The following is an 18,298-nucleotide window of genomic DNA, read 5'->3' as shown; positions in this document are numbered from 1 at the left end:
CACACAGGCGTGCATACGGTCAGACCGGCCTCGACACCTACAAACGTGCTCCGCAGAGAAGCGCTTGTATCACCCAGGATAAAAGATATTTGGAAATGGAGACAGAAAACGTATAAAGGACAGAACAGGATCAGGAAACGCATGACAAGCGCGCTACTTACACGTCACGTTTCTTATTTCTACAAATGTTAGAACTGTCAGTTCCACAACACAGCCAGATGGAAAAAAGAACAAGATCTACATTCGTCTCCCGCAGGCGCTCCGCCAGACATTGAGTCTTAGGGCAACAGTGTTACAACTCAGTCAGCGCTTGTCTTCTGGCACCGAAAAATGCAAATCGCCATGTTACCGCTGGACTTTCTGAGAGGCGAGTTGCCATAAGTTCTCAACACTATATGTTTGGGTTTTAGGAAGTCACTGCGGCCGGGAGCATCATGGCATCAGAAAGGAGCAGCTCAATGGGTAGAGCATTGCGTCATGTGTTCGAAGTCCAAGGAAATGTTTACCTCGAATACCATGCAAGTCGCTTTGAATAAGCGTAAATATATGTACACACATAAAACCTCATTCTAGTCTAGATTTTGCCAAACAAGAGAGCATGTGCACACAATGTGCAATGAGATAAACCTATCTTGAGGTTTGCTAAAATGCCAACACAATAAAAACCTTCAATATATGTTTAACGGATAAAGCATAGTGCTGGAATGTTCTCTAACACGGCTGACTGTCAGGTCCACACTGGGCTATTTATAAAGAACAGAGGTTTCCTGATACACATCCAAGATGGTCGTGTCGAGCTGAGCCAGGGCAGGTCCGTCCCACGCGCTCCCCCAAGGTTCTGACCTTATGTTCACGGTTACTATCCAAACCTTCAACCTTACAGTATCATGTGTTATTCAGCCGCATAAATAAACAAAGCTGATGAGAATGCCATTTGCAATTACTTTATTTTCCAACAAAACATATACCGGTCAGAAGTTTTGAAACACTTACTTTTTTTTCAAATTGTAGAAAGGATAGTTAGCCCACTAAAATGCTAAAAAATGCTAAAAATGCTACGAGCTTTATTTAATTTAAAGCCTTGAATGCTACTACTGTAGATATTTTTGTTCTATAAATGTTGTTTGTACAGCTGTTTTGTTCCATAAACAACTATTAACATCCACAGAACTTCACACAAAGGTTTATTGTAGTAATTAAAGATTTTACTGTATATGAAAGGTTGCGCAAAAATGGTTCTTGAACGTTTGTTGGGAAACCAAAAATCCCATCACTGCAAAGAAGCCTTTTTTAAAACTCCTTTGTTTACATTAACACGGTAATTGTTAGGTTATTATTAGGTTATTGATTCATTTAATTATTGTTCTGTTTATGTTTTGTTGGTGTAATACATTTGATTTTCTTATGGATTCCGCCATGTCGTCTCCCTTTATGTTGCATCTTTGAGCCAGGTGTAACATATGGGGGCTCGTCCAGGATCTGAAACTGGGACCTCTCGCACCCAAAGCGAGAATCACACCCCTGGGATTACAGTTCCAAAGGTGAGTTTCTAACTTCTGGGTATAAATTTGTGGGTATAAAATTGGGGTATTTTTTTTGTTTTTGGGAGATTCTTAAATATTTGATTATTACAAAATTGTATTAAATATTTGTCTTTATTATTATGACGTGTGCTCTAAAACGTTTGTTAGGCTCTGTATATGTAGTATGTGTTTATAAACAAATGTATTAGGCCATTTATTTGGAATCTGTCAATCACAGAGATCATATGTACAGTATATTATACACTCTAATATATTAACAGACATAATGGTGCAGTAAACATTGAGTATGGCACTATATTGGGGAACAAAGAAGTCAACAAATGCGTGTTACTTCCGTTGGCGAGCAGCAGAAAACAGGCTGCCCACTGTGTACAATTAACAGCTAAAATGTGCAACTTGGCTCTAAATGCTTCTGCTGTGGGAACAGATCAAACAAATTAATTTGGGACTGGACGGAAAAGGCACCCGAGCTATTTGGATTCGCCTTTGAACGACACAGCAGTAAAACCGTCTCCAGATCCGAACACGCGCGGCACAGTCGGAAACTGCAATTCATGTTCAAGACACAAAGCTGAACGGGCAAAGTAATTGGATTGGAAATTCTGTACAGTACATTTACAGTATGTGTCTCTCGAGAACTATTGTGGAAGGCCATGTGATCAGCAGCCCTACAAACAGACGGCCACAGACACACGCTTATATAATATGAAATGCACTAATTGGTACTTGTGTGGAAAATGTCCTGCGTTCTCTTTCCATTCCAGTGAATCAGGGCTGTGAATAGCGGATCTTTTCGTTTCGATCATTAAATCACATTTCAACTTCCGTCACTTGTTATTGTCTCTGGAACAATGGCCTCCTGCCACCGTTCAATATTTCTCAAAGCCCTTTGGAAAGAAAAACATATTTCCATCACGTTTTGAAGAATTCCAGGTCAGAGAGCTGCGGCGTTCTGAACATGTGTGATTGACAATCTGTTATTAAAACATAAAGCACAGTATACTTGCCTCGAGTGTCTACGTTTGACATCAACTTTTAACAACAATACACTCTTAAAAAAAGTGCTTCATATTACCTTTAAATAACCATTTTTGGCTGAATGATTCCATAAAGAACCTCAACAACCGGAAAGCTTTGTGTTTCACAAATGGTTCATTGTTGTGGAAAAAGGCTCTTTCGAATATGAAAAATAAGGAAATAGGTTTCTTATAAAAATCTTAGTAAATGGTTCTTTGCAGTGCCAAAAATGGCATTGCTGTGAAAAACTTTTGCCCATCACTGACCCCAGAATGAACCCCATGTTCTCTATACATCTTAAAAAAATTGACAAGAAAATAATCAAAAGCAACTAAAATAACACTCACTAAAGGTGCAACAAACGGTTCTTTACAGTAATTTTAGTTATAAGAAAATGTTTTGTGTAATCTAAAGAACCTTTCTTCACAAAAAACAAATCATTTATAATACAGAAACAGTGTACTCTCTTTATGCATGTGGTATAACTATAAGAAATTACTAAATAATGGTCTGAAGAGAAGGTGATCATTAATATCGCTTTACTGTATTACAACTACTACGTTGTTATAAAACATTATAAGTATAAATGAGTCAAATACAATTATATGAGCAAACATAAACATGATCTAAAATGTTGGGTCAATTCAACCCAGAGTTGGGTCAAAAATGAACAAACCCAACTATTGAGTTAAATGAACCCAGAAAATGTTTATATGTGACCAAACAATGGTTAAAACAAATCAGCATAAATTTCATTATAACCCAACTGTTGGGTTTGTGAATTTTTGACCCAATGTTGGGTTGAAATACTCCCCAAAATGTTTAGGGTGTATTTGTTGCTCATTGAAAGTTTCAAATAAATGTTTCATAAACCATTACTCCCCAGATACTATAAACATCGAAAAGACCCGGAAAATGAGTTTATACTCCATCAAAAACAAGCGCATTGCCTTCTCATTTCAACACGCTCGAGCAGTGATATTAAAATTTATAAACGCACACAGGATGAGATGAGAAGATAAACGCGAGGCCCGCATTTTGACCCCAAAAGATACGTCCGGCTTCTCCGTAATCCACATACGAAGAGTAAATTGAGTTTTCAAGGCCAGAACACTAAAAAGCAGGAACGGAATTTCACAGAGCATTAATATTTCATGTTCATGACTTTTGAAGAAGGCGCTTGGGTTTCCCTCTCTTCCCATTCAAGATATAAATGGCAGAGAGCAATAGATGACAGCGCAGGACTAATGATTCAAATGCCACCGCTATGTCTCCACTTCTCCTCCGTTCTCCCCGAGGAGAAATAAACGAGCGGTAAATATCAGGAGGAAATTAACACAATCTGTATCCTGTGATGTATAATCTGGGTACGACCAAAGACGTCGTGAATCACCTTCTCATTTACTTCTTGTTGAATATGTTTACTGGAACGCGACGGATGTTGGCAAAAACAGCCTCACGTGTGTTTTTTTGACCTTCCCTGCGTCTCGGTAATGAAGACAAGCTGCTGTTTTATTAATTGCTTGATTTGTAAGCTTGAATTCATCCATGAAGCTGGCTAAGAGTCTCTGCCGTAAATAGGGAAATGTTAAAAAATAGTTCACCCAATAGGAAACTGGCCACATTGTCACTCATTAAATTTCACCTCAATTTCACGCTGAACCTTCTGTATCGATTACAGCACAAAGTCAGGACGTCAAGAACACAACACTTTCACTGGATCTATATAACATCTCCTTCGGCGGACTCCCGTACAAAAAAGGTTTGAAACAACATGAGGATGACTAAATAATAAATGAAACTTCGCAAAGACTTTGCAAAGAAATGCAGGATGGGAAAACAGCCACACAAACTCTAGCGCTAAAAAAAAACCACACATTGAAATCATATCTATATCAACACTTCTCTGCAACTTTACAGTAATACTTCTATTATTTGGAAAGTCAACTGAAGTTCATTTTCCCCCGCAGAACGGCTCTTGGCTCAACAGCGGCGCTTTGATTCCATCATTCATTCGTTTTCAGATTCGCACTTCCAGCTGGTCTATTTTCTCTCTCTCTCTCTCCCTCTCTGAGTTTGTACACTGTAGATTCACCCTTGAAATGTGAGAGTGAGAGCTAAAGCCTGCGAGTCTGGCGCTCGCATTGAAATGAATTGGCCTTCTCATCCTTCCGCATCAATCTGCACTCGTGTCGTGAAAAACGAATGTTTATTCAGCCTCGAGATGAAGCTGCCGAACGAATCTACTGATAAATAAGCGCACGACTATTAGACAACATTTCAATGGGAAAACTAAAATGGGGTTTCAACGCACACAAACGCACTGTAAATGGTCGAGGAAAATTGGATTTGGCTCTGGCAGATGTAACAGAGTTCGTCCAAAACAGTCTTGACAAAAACTAGATTTGCATTTTCTGAATTACACGGCAAAGCAATGCAGAGTATTTAGTTTGGGGTAAAACGATAGTTAGAGAACGACTGTAAATACAAATATAAAGCGGCTGTGTAATTTATGCAGCACTCAGGTTAACAGAATGTGGTCTGTGGTTTCAGAAAAGAAAAACACAGATGGCGGGTTTGGATATTAATTAAAGCGCAAACTTCCATTAATTCTCCACAATGTTCGGCAATAAAAAAAAGTTTGTTCACCAGGGGATCGGGGTCCACAAGGGAGCCTAAAAATAAGGATTCAAAGCGTCTGGTTGTTTTAATAACAAAAATACTAGTTATGCAACACAACAGAATATTTTATTAGGAGAAATAGGGGGATTCAAATATTGTTATGGACAACAATAAAAATAAATTACAATTGCGTCATCATTATTTATTCAATGTCAAATTGATCCTGTGTGACATTCTTTCTACCGTGGAACACTGATGCCGGGCAGAACGTCTACGTTACGTTACAATTGCATATTTGGCAGACCCTTTAGTGCAAAGTGACTTACGGCAGAGTTAAAAATAACAATTTCTTTTGGGACAACACATTTTGTGTTACTTTTAAAAACTTGTGTTGGCCCTTTCATTTATACCACAAACAATCAACACAAAATGTGTTCAAATAAAAAAACTATTTGTATGTATTAACACATCCTTTTTAAAAGTCAATATACGCCTTTTTTGTACCCATATGCATATTCCCTGCGCATTAAACCCACAATCTTCGCGTTGCGAACACAATGCTCTACCAATTGAGCTATGAGAACATCTACACCCTGTGCAGCGTAAAATATATAAGTGCTTCATCAAGATCGTGTTAAAGGTCAATATTTACTGTACTCACGCCAGGATCTCATCGGATGAAAATGCAAGCAATATCCCTTGAAGACAGGGTTAAACTTACTTAAGAACAGCGCTGAGAATTTCCACTGAGTATGGGCATTTCTACACAGCTGCCAGTTTAAACTGGATATCTGAAGCATTCGTGAAATATTCATAAAAACATCCCCTCTAGACAAATCCAATCACACGCTGATGTTAAGAAAAAAAACGCCATATTGCGTGCTATCTAAAGGAGTCTTTTGGATGTTTTGCTCCACGTGAAGTTTAGGGGCATCATGCATAAACATTGGATGGAATAATTGACTTCCTTACGGCATTAGGTACCTTGCTAAGATGTTGTTACGCTAAAAAATGTGATGATTATTCTGTGATGCGCAAATAACTCTAGCACTGCATGGTGGTATGGGTCAATCCATGATTCCTGCGAATAAAGGAACAGTTCACCCAAAAATTAAAATGGTGTCATCACCACCCTCGTTTGGTTCCACATCTGTATAAATAAAGATATTTAGAAGAACGCTTGTCCCTAAACAGTTGTCTACTAAATGACAATAGTAGTCAAAAGTGCACTAGAACTGTTTGCTTTCCTACATTCTTCAAAATATCTTCGTTTGTGTGCGACAGAACAGAGGGATTTCTAAAGCAATTTTCCCTAAAACAACAATGGTTTGTAGTAAAAGTGTGCACATACAGGCCAGTAATACAGTAATCAATCCACCAAACAACACGGTATCTACACATTTATTATAATAGAAACCAAGGTTCATTTCCCTGTAAAGATTCTCATTTTAACTCATTGTTTTATGCCCAGATTGACTGGAACAGAATCTGCAGACACAGTTCAATATTTTCGTTAGTTTGAACAAGTTCTGCCAATAAGTTTTGGCTTCCCTACAGTTTCACACCCACATTATCTTCAGCTTCTGTTGTGTCTACCTCTGCGCTCGTGATTGACAGCTATGGAAATGATTCATTACCATATTCGCACACAAGATCACAAAATTTACAGCACTCTGAAAAATTCATTCCCAAAAACCTGATATAAGCATAATACCGTGACAAATGAATCTTTCATTACTTTTTGGACACTTCTGTTTGTTTATAATCTGTGTGAGTAATTAGTCTGGATACACAGACCATGATAAACTTTCTCAAGTACTCCTGGGTTTTATGAGTAAATACGCTGTCAACGCCTCTAGATTTATTGTCACGCTCGGGGAATAAATAAATAAACAAAAGCACTACAAACAAAATTAATTAGAGGGGGAGGCGAGTACATAAGGCTGCCACACCTCTAGTTCAATTAAGAGTCGTTTGTTCGTTTGGAAGCGAATCGTTTGTCATGATAGACAGCTCAGGCAGAGGCTGCTCTTAAAGACACAGTACCCTCATTATTCATCGCTCAACATGTATAGAAGGTGTGACACAAATAGACAGATACTTTGCTGACACAAAGGTTTACGCTCTCTTACCAATTACACAGCGATCTGTCTCTCTTATTTCTCGCTCTCACTTTCTTTCTAAGACAACAAGGCTTCTTGTCTTCTTTTCATTCTTTTATATTAATCTGTCTAATATCTATAAGCTGGACTGTAGGAAAAGCAACACTGTAACTTTGATGGCAGATGACAGAGAAAGAGATGTTTCCCCAGACACTGTGAGGTTTCTTTCAGGGAGTAGTTAAAGAAAAGAGAAACAGCAAGCTGTTGAGGTAACTCATCTCCCTTCTATGTGATTAAGAATTAGCAACTAAAAGAAGCAACAATATAAAATAATAATGTTTATTATCACATAATATATACAAAAAAATATTGTAACATCATTGTTTTGTATCATTTTGTATTGTATCGTATCGTATCGTTTTGTATTGTACCGCACTTCACCGCACCGCACCGTATCGTAACATAACGTAACGTAGCATATCGGTTTGTACTGTATTGTATTGATCGCACCGCACCGTATCGTATTGTTTTTTATTGTAGTGTATTGTTCTATATCGTATTGTATTGTAGAATTTTGTATTGTATCGTTTTGTATTGTATTCTATCGTATCGTTTTGTATTGTATTGTATAATTTTGCATTTGAATTGTACCGTACCGTACCGTACCGCACCACACCGTATCGTAACATAACGAAGCGTATCGGTTTGTACTGTATTGCATCGTATCGCACCGCACTGTATCGTATAGTTTTGTATTGTACATTTACATTTACGCATTTGGCAGACGCTTTTATCCAAAAGCGACTTGCAAAGCAAAGTCCTATACATTTTTATACATAGGTATGTGCAATCCCCTGGGATCGAACCCACGACCTTGCATTGTTGATGCAATGCTCTTACCACTGAGCTACAGGAAATTGTAGTGTATTGTTCTATATCGTATTGCGTTCTAATTAAATACAATCCTTTTTTTACATTTTAGTTCAATTTGCTTTCGCGCCAGTTACGATAGTTTTAGGGCTGGGGTTAGGGCAGGAGTTCTCAACCGTTTTATTCTAAGGACCCCTCTGTATTATACAATATTTAAAGGCTCCCCTCCCGCTCACAAAAACTCAAAATGTCTACCCATTAAATTACTTTAGAGCTTGTTATTAACTGGAATAGTGTTTATTCAATTCCAAAATTAGACAAATATTAGGAAATATCTTGTTTTGAAGTTGTTTTAAAATGCATGTCAATGCTAATTGTGTCTAATTTTTAATTATTAGTAATCCTGAGGATCCCTTGTGGGTCCCGGTCCGCCTGTTGAGAACGACTGGATTAGGGGGAACATTTCGTATTGCTTTTAACTAATAAACGTATGTTATTGTTTGTTTCACATCATATGAATTCAGAAATTAGCCATCTTGTAAAATAGTTTCAAATTCCTGTGAAATCAGACTGAAATAAGTCAAAAGAGAAGCTGAATTGTAGTTTAACTAACTTTAAAGCTTCACAAAAAAAAACTGCTGTGTGAGATGACAGTAGCTGTATTTCGAGATGCCAGGATTCTGAGCCTGGATTGTCCCTAAAGATGGCCTTCAATTGCATAAAGAGAACCTGGCAAACTCTACTGCGCAGCGCCTGTAACCAAGAGAAATTACCCTGAAAATTACCGCTCACATCTCCAAGATGAAGAACAACGTGCAGTCACTCTAATCCAAAAATAAATCATATCATGGTAAACATCATTACTTATTAATGAGAAATTTACCCTGTGACCTCAAGTGAACAATATCTTTAAACTGAGTTTTGTTGTGACGTGGGCTTTTGGAAAGACAAACAACGGACACGTCAATCAACGCGTTATCAGCGCATGGGCCGCAACGTTCGCCCGGTAAGTAGCTAGTGAAGTGTCTTTATGCATGAAATCCAAGTGAAACACGGACTAATCTGATTAAACAGCATGGAGAGGGAAACAGCAGTCTTGGTTTTTTCTTTCCTTCAACTAATTCGCCAGAATGGTATTCATCTCGGCTCAAATAGCAAGCTGACGCCTTTTATTTCTCGCTCACAACAGACTTGACAGAACCACGGGCTCGGGCTTAACTCGGCCCATTGCTCAGAGTTTCTCATTTGCATAATGAAAGAGAAAATTAGTGTGGAAAAGAAGAGCGAGAACTAAATGAAGCAATCTGGCAGCAAGGAAGGTGCGAGCTAAATTGGAAATGCAAGGGGTCTGTGTCTCTCGTTTGTAGCTCCTACCTTCACAGCGGGCGCAGCGGCGGACGACGGAGCCCCGGAACGCTTGGTGGCGTGGCCGTTGCTGGCCGTCGTCACGGCAATGGTGACAGGGGTGGGCAGGAGGGAGGGGATGACCGGGAGCGGCAGGAGCCCCGGGCGGTTGTTGCCGTTGGCGACGGGCGGGGCCGTGGATGAGCAGGTGCCGTTGTGAAGGCCAGTGGGTCGTTCGCGGCGATCCCAGGGGGCTCGATAGTCCCTCTCGAAACGGTGGTGGTGACGTGACATCACTTCCTCTTAGAGGATGCGTGGTGCTTTCTAGAGTACAGAGAGACAGAGAAAACAACATTTTCATTATATCCTATCATAACACACCTAGAAATAGAACGAAGCAAACAAGTCGTACTAGTTGGCAGGTGTGACATGCGAGATTCACTCTCGACATCTCAATATCTGCCAACAAACATGTACTTTAGACTGACATGTGTAAAAAAAAACCACACATGAGCGACAATTTCAATTGCAATAAACACGCTCGCGTCCAAAGCTGCCAGCACCACATGAGATGCAGCGTGCAGAAAATGAGCCCACCTACTTATTTAAATCCACATTCTGCCAACGTTTAAAGGAGGAAAAATTTGTGTTTATTTACCAGGCCCACAAGGAAAAATGCCTCTTTGGCAGTTTACAGGAAAACTCTCACTCTTCCATATGGTTAAGAGACGTTCAACTATTCCAAGATTTAATTTTGACTTTAAGTGTTCGGCTCCAGGACCTGATGATTTTAATTAAACTAATCGCAAGAAAGCCAGCTTTATTGAGTTTTATTAAGAAGAGCGGGAGCCGTCTCAAAACTGTGCTTGTTGTAAATCTTATCAGTTTATGAATATTAATAAGGTGATGCAAATTTCGGCCGGCAGAAGTGGTAGTAATTGATTTTCCCAAAATCCGTGAACACAAGCCACATAAGGATCACAGCTTACCATTTGTGCATTCACTCGATCTACCAGCATGCAAGCAGACGGCTTCTCGCTCGCTCTGTGCTTTTGCACCACAGCCAATCAAAACCAAGCATTTACAAATACATTGTACATTAACATTCTATACATACACACGAGCTAATGCATTAGATATCATGAAGTATAATTGAAAAGTTTAACATCGGTTTATTTACATCTAGAAAAATGAATTCTCAACCCAGCATTGGGTCGAGAAGGTACGACCCAAAACGTTGGGTTATAAATGTACATATGTTGGGTTATTTCAACTCAAAATGTTTATTGGTTTTGAAAACCATTTTTGGGTGTAAAATAAAATATTTTTTGGGTTCATTAAACTCGATGATTAGGCTTCCCGGTTTTTGACACAACGTTGCGTTAATAATAACCCAGCATTTTTTTGTGTATGGTAACAATACACATAATACAAATTAACACTGTTTTACACACACACAAACAAACAAACACACATTATATAAAATTTAACTTGTGTTATCTAGTGCAGGGGTTTTCAAACTGGGGTCCTGGGAAACTGGGGGCCTACAGAAGGATTTAATAGGTCCCCAGATAAAATATGGTTTTATATCTTTTTTTTAGCTTTTGTTTTTTTGTGTATCTTTTTAGTTTCTTGTTTAGTTGCTATACAAATACATTTGCATTGAAAATGCCTCTTAAGGGTTCAGTACATTTAACAAATGTTGCCAATTATTTAATATGTTGTCTTTATAACCTCACATTTATCATTGATCTTACAAAGTTTAAATGTTTCTTTATACATAAAAAAATATAGATGGATATATTTTAGAAAGAGGTCCCTCACAACAGTTTCATTGCATGCTGGTAGATTGAGTGAATGCACAAATGGTAAACTGTGATCCTGAACATGAAATGAACATTAACCTAAACACGAAAGCCCGATTTCACCGACAAGGTTTAGGGCTAAAATTAATGTGTGACCTTTCTTGACTGAAAATAACTTCCCCAGAAATATCTTAAAATGTATCAGTGCCATTGTTTTGACTTCAAGTGCACATCAGTAATGTATTTTTTTTAGAAATTTGTATAAAAGCGTTCTTCCATCCATCCATTTTATCATCCATCCATCTACCGCTTATCCGAACAACCTCGTGTCACGGGGAGCCTGCGCTTATCTCAGGAGTCATCGGGCATCAAGGCAGGATACACCCTGGATGGAGTGCCAACCCATCGCAGGGCACACACACTCACTCATTCACTCACGCACTCACACCCTACGGACAATTTTTCCAGAGATGCCAATCAACCTACCATGCATGTCTTTGGACCAGGGGAGGAAACCGGAGTACCCGGAGGAAACCCCCGAGGCACGGGGAGAACATGCAAACTCCACACACACAAGTCGGAAGCGGGAATCGAACCCCCAACCCTGGAGGTGTGAGGCGAACGTGCTAACCACTAAGCCACCGTAATTGTAATTCGGTGTAATTCCTACAATTGTGCTAAGTCATGTTAATACTATATGTACTGTCACTTTATCTCAAACCAAAACATTTCTAAATGTGGAGGAGCCAAAGGCTTGCTCAGTCCTTATCTTGCCGTAACTTTCACAGACATCCACTCGTAATAACTCTGGAGACTTCAGGTTGGGAATGGCGTTATTAGTTTCTCTCTTTTGTACGTGTAGAAACAGATTAAGCCTTTAGTAAAATAAGCCACTTTTGGCCTTTTGAACCCCTCTGCAACAAAATCAGGATTTATTGCGCTCCAGCTAGCAGTTTTATGTGGCAGTCAGCTAAATAAGACAGAAGTGTGAAATGAGGTTTACTAGAAGCTGTTGTTTGGTACTGCTGCTTTCCACGAAGAACAAAGTGTACATGGTGTACGAAGTTCAGACTTTTCTGAACGTGAGCTTGTAAATAGTTCATCTTCTGATTCCTCTTAATGATGCAGAGCCTTTAATGATTCATGAACGATTCGTTAAACAATTAACAATTATTCACAAACCTCAGAGAAAGAAATGATGAAATACACAATTCTTAGCAAAACATTCACAGGCGTGCATCTGTACGAAAAACCTCGACACGGAAGCGCCAAAGGAAGACGCTCATCACAACAACGCTAAAAAAAATCCATTTTGTAGGACGGAGAAAATCTGTCAATTATTAAATACATTAAACTGTAATTCTGAACTTTTGGGAGCGCACTACTATATCCTAAGAGCTAACAGACATTTCATCAAGTTTTCAATATTAAATAGCACTTTCAATGTCAATGGGGGCTTAATATAAAGTGAACTGCTCCTTTAAGAGCACAAGACACGACTGAGAGAGTCGTTTCAGAGAAATGAATCACATTCCAGCATCACATATCAAGAATTAAGAATACATAAAACACCATTCCAGCAACAGAGATCAGCTCGCTACCGTCAACAGATGTCTCTATTCCAACAGGAAATGTGATGTTTAATCCATACCTATTAATAACACTTGACTAATCACATACTGTACTGCAAAAGTTCACACACAAGTACACACTGCTAACCACACCACTGCAATAATTGCATCTCACGTTAACAGAGCCGCATTAATTATTCACAAGATATATATCAGTTTGGCACAGATGCCGTCATGCTGTAGATTCACACTATCCGATGTGGCTCTTTGTGTTATCTTTATTTCTGGATGCACCGCACAAAAAAAGTCTCTGCAGTCACCCAGGGGCCCCACACACAATCGATGACATCACAGCCTTTTGATTCCTGATCTAGTAAAATACATACACATAGACGCTGGGTTTGAAAAAACTGGCTGAAACAAATTCACAAAAACACGCTGAACAACACGAAGGACATCCAGTAAATAGCGTGATGCTGGGATCATATACTACTCGAGTGGAAAGTAAGAGAGAATGTAAGAGTGTGTGTAAAAGAGACACAAGCGGGGATGTAAAAAGAAGCACCAGTACAGAATTGAGTGACATTTCAATTGTGATAGTGTTATGCTATTAAAGAAGTGCTGCTGGAGGAACACGGGCGAGTGGGGTACATTTTTTGGACAGAGGTGAGTGCAGGTTACTGACAGAACAGCATCATGATTAGAACCAGCATAAGAACCAGAGAGAGAGAGAGAGAGAGAGAGAGAGAGAGAGAGAGAGAGAGAGAGAGAGAGAGAGAGAGAGAGAGAGAGAGAGAGAGAGAGAGAGGGAGAGAGAGGGAGAGGGAGAGAGAGGGAGGGAGAGAGAGAGAGAGAGAGAGAGAGATGGGGGAAGGCAGAAACAGGGATTTTTATATACAAATGTTGTTTATCCTCTTTAAAGACAAGACAAAGGAAAGACTATTTCTTGTTTTCCTTTTTTTTACTTTCAATTGTATTATTTGTTGTTTTTGTGGTTTTTAATATTTTTGTCATTACCTTTTAATGTTATTGGGACGATTTTGACACAATCGTCCCAATTAAGAACCTTTACTTTGAAATGGAAGAGGGTGTCGTGCTACAGAGTAAGAATCGAAAAAGCGTGATCGAGGGAGAGTGAGGGAGAGAAAGAGAGAAAGTGAGATCTAGGGGAAAAGAGAAATTTAGAGTAAAAGAGATGAAATAACAGCATAGAACGAAAAATATATATATATATATATATAGAATTGAAAATTTGCAGATGCAGAGACAGACAGTGAGACAGGTCATGAGATTGCCACCTCGAGATCTAGAAAAGGAGGAAAGTTAGAAAAAGTGTGACAAAAGCAAGAAAGTAAGACAGTAAAAAGAGTTTCACATGCAGTGAGGAAATAAGACTGTGAGACAGGCAGTGAGAGAGAGAGAGAGAGAGAAAGAGAGAGAGAGAGAGAGAGAGAGAGAGAGAGAGAGACAGGCAGTGAGAGAGATAGAGAGACAGGCTGTGAGAGAGAGAGAGAGAGAGAGAGACAGAGAGAGAGACAGGCAGTGAGAGAAAGAGAGAGAGAGAGAGAGAGAGAGAGAGAGAGAAAGAGAGACAGAGAGAGAGACAGGCAGTGAGAGAGAGAGAAAGAGACGGAAAGATAGACAGAGAGACAGGCTGTGAGAGAGAGAGAGAGAGAGAGAGAGAGAGGGGCAGAGAGAGAGAGAGAGAGAGAGAGAGAGAGAGAGAGAGAGAGAGAGAGAGAGAGAGAGAGAGAGAGAGAGAGAGAGAGAGAGAGAGAGAGAGAGAGAGAGAGAGAGAGAGAGAGAGAGAGAGAGAGAGGCAGATGGACTGAAGCACAACACTTGACACGTCTGTCATCCATCTTTTTTCCATCTCTCCTTTAGATGCTGAGGGAATCCGAACAGAAAACCTCGCAGCTCTACACTTTTTTTTCTTTTCAGTAAAAGAAAACCTTGAAACGGCTTTCTTCAAAGAAATCTTGACGTGATATGAGCCGATGACAACCTTACACTGCCGGCGCAGCGGAGCCCGGTGAGTCCTGAGCGCTGCGCTCCCGCAAGCACAAATCCAAACAATAGATACACATTTAAAAACCCACAGAAAGACTTTCCCACACACCACTGCCGGCTACGCTAGGACAACAGAGAGATACTCAGAGTGAATTTTAAATAATCGCAGAGTCGGTCGGAACAAAAATCGCCACGGGCGGGCCGATAAAGACTTTCTTTAATTCTCTGTGTCAAGCTGAGGTAAGCTGTATTCTTTGGAGAGAGAGACAGACGGAGAAAAAATCCACCGATAAACTAGGTGTAGCCCACCTGATCGTTCACGCTGTAGCTCTGACAGCCCTGCGATTCACTCCGTGTCTCTATTTTTAGCACAACTTCCAAAGGCCACGGAGAAAGAGCGGCGTTTAATTGAAGCGTGAGAGAAAAAAATCAACAATGCAGCACAATACAAAAGAGAGCCAACGATCGACGGCACAAAGCCCGGTCCATACTTTTATGTTTAAAACTCCCTGTCAATCAAACAGAAGTTGGCAGTCGAACTCGGGAGACGGTCCATCGCACGCTTTTCATCCCGTTCGGATTGATTCATACACACACTCGCGACCCGACGGGGTCATTTTAATCAAAATAACACCAGGCGCTTTTAAAAGGCCCATTACGGTACGTTAGGAGAGCAATAAACTTGATTGACTTCCTGTCAGGCGCCATTCCATTTTCAAATTGTGGAATAAAGAAGACATTAAACCCATCTCATCTCATCGGTGCATTTCTGTGTTAGTTACTAATGTTGAGGTGAACTTAAGCGAGTGATGCTGACTTGACACACACATTGGTACAAAAGAGGTGCAAAGTCGCGAGTCTCCAACAGCATCTGGAGACCTAGGACGAAAAGGCAGATCTGAGTAACATTGGCAAGACTATAGATAGGTTTAGAGTCATCTCAAGTCATTTCACAACACTTTTTTGCTCGAGTGTAAAAGAATATTGCGAAAAAGGACAACAAAGACATTCTGCTTAAAGGGACAGTTCACCCAAAAATGATAATTCTGTCATCATTTACTCACCCACAAGTTGTTCCAAGTCTGTATACATTTCTTTGTTCTGATGGACAAGGAAAGATATTTGGAAGAATGCTTGTAAACAAATAGTTCTTGGCCACCATCGACTACCACACAATCTTAAAAAAAGGTGTTTCAAAAGGTTCTTTGATGCCACAAAAGAACCTTTTGCTTCCCTAAAGAATCTTTAACATCTGAAGAACCTTTCCGTTTCAAAAAACATTGTGGTTCTAGAGATTGTAAAAAAGTGAGAACGAGAAGATTCTTTAAAGAACATTTGACTAAATGGTTCTTTGTGGAAGCAACAATGGTTCTTCTGTGACATCGCCGTGAAGAACATTATAAGCACCTTTATTTTTAAGAATGTAGTAGGAGAAATGCTTTATACATGTTCTGTTGAACACAAGAAGAAGATATTCTGAAGAATGTAGGAAAGCAAACAGTTCTGGGGCACTTTTGTCTACCATTGTAATTTTTCCTACTATGGTGGTCAATGAGGGGCAAGAACTGTTTGGTTACAAGCTTTCTTCCAAATATCTTTCTCTGTGTTCATCAGAACAAATAAATGATTTGGAACAACCTGAGGGTGAGGAGATGATGACAGAATTTTTTATATTTTGGGGTTAATTCTCCAATAAAGGAATATTTCACCAAGAAGTGCTTGCTTACACTTGTTTCAATCAAACTGATGACTTTCTTTGTTCTTCTGAACCAAAAACACAACATTTCTTTGTGCCTGAACTATGTTATCCACACTGTTTTAGAAAGACTACTTTTAAATAATGTGTAACATCTAAAGAGCACTGATCTCCACAACAGAACAGTAGTGAACTTTTGCACAAAGACTTTTGGAAATTTTGGAAGAACAAACGCTAAACATTTCATTTTGTGTCATAAATCATACAGGTTGGGAACGACATGAGAGTGAAGAACAGGATGAATGAATTGTAATTCTGGGCAAACAGTTTATGGTGTAAGTCTCTGCTGGTTGACTGCTTTAATCGATCTCATTTAATCTGCCATTTGGTCTCAGATCAGAACATCTTCTACAAGTCAGTAAAGCCTCACAAGTGTTAATGTTTTGTTTTGTTTTGTTTTGCCTTTAATGATGCAGGATGCTGCGAGATTTCAAAGGACTCACACCGAAGGACAAGCATCAGCTATTGGAACGAACAAAGACAAAACGGGCAATTTGAAAGTTCTGCAAATGGCATTCCTTATTAATATTTATAAATCCCACTCAAATCACCCACAGTGCTAAAAATCCAATTTTGGATGCAAGAATAAAAAACAAAACTAGTACCCGACATCTAAAACGCAAACACAATACAACTGCATTAGGCGAAGTTCAAAAACATTTCGCTCTTTATTTTCTGAAACCCCCCACATTATCAAACATTCATTACGCCTGCAGCGTTCAGAAGGGAAAACGCAAAAGACACAGCGAGCAGACAACAGTGTAAATGCATCAACATGTCACGTTCATTGACACATCATTAACATTCAGAAACAACGCAAAGATACGAACGCGCTTTCAAAAGAAATGTGGAATGTCATTTATAAGAATTCACAATAAAATATTATATTTATACGAATATAAAACACATAAAAAACACATGTTTATCAGGGCTATCAGGAGCAACAAAATCAGAGTGGTTTGACTTCAGATTTGTTTGTTTGTTTAAACAAAGTCTCTTGAATCACGAAAGAGAGAGAGAGACTGAAAAGAAAAGAGAGAAAGATAGAAAGAGAGAGAGGGAAACCGGGCACTGTTCTTCTTTCTTAACAGCGTAATTGTCCCTGCAAACAATTTGAGCATTTGTTCTGCGATGAGACAAAAGCCGTTTCGAGCAACACAGAACAGTCACGGGGCCTCTCCAGCTTCCCAACCACATCCACAGACACAAAACACTTTTTAAATTACATGATGTTTGCTTTCAACTACCAGTACAGTGCGTTACTGATGCAATGATGACGGCAACACATCTTCAAAATGTGAAACCCAAATCCCTTAAATACTCTATACACAGCAGATCATAAATGCCTATTTGCTATCCCTACGTTCACTTTGATTTCAATCCAGCTGATGGTCCGGTCGGTTTAGTTATACAGGCCATTACAGTTTGCTTAGATCAGTTAGATAGAAATGGGTTTTTACTGCCCAGTTTTGCCCAGTAAACTTAAAGGAAAATTCCACTTTTTTGGGAAATATGCTCTCCAAGAGTGTTATCAAGCAGCGCCTGAAATTCCGTAAATATTTTAGTTTTAACTATTGTAACAGCATAGATTTTAACATTTGGTGGTTCAACTACCCATGTGAGATCTCTCTTCAAATTTGTAAAGCATGTAACAACA

General features: G+C 39.3%; 1 protein-coding gene across 1 annotated transcript in view; it reads right to left on the bottom strand.

The window, feature by feature from the left end:
- LOC130433925 (kelch-like protein 29) overlaps positions 1 to 18,298 on the bottom strand; it is a 184,974-nt gene that overhangs the window by 112,268 nt on the left and 54,408 nt on the right. Inside the window, exon 3 of the mRNA XM_056763732.1 lies at positions 9,530 to 9,823. Within this exon, the coding sequence (XP_056619710.1) occupies positions 9,530 to 9,793 (264 nt within the window). The 5' untranslated portion in view covers positions 9,794 to 9,823. The remainder of the gene's footprint in view (positions 1 to 9,529; positions 9,824 to 18,298) is intronic.

Source organism: Triplophysa dalaica, chromosome 13 (genome assembly GCF_015846415.1).
Source record: "Triplophysa dalaica isolate WHDGS20190420 chromosome 13, ASM1584641v1, whole genome shotgun sequence".
Classification (NCBI taxonomy): Eukaryota; Metazoa; Chordata; class Actinopteri; order Cypriniformes; family Nemacheilidae; genus Triplophysa; species Triplophysa dalaica.
The sequence above is the reverse complement of the archived record's forward strand: the minus strand, read 5'-3'. Positions and strand labels throughout refer to the sequence as shown.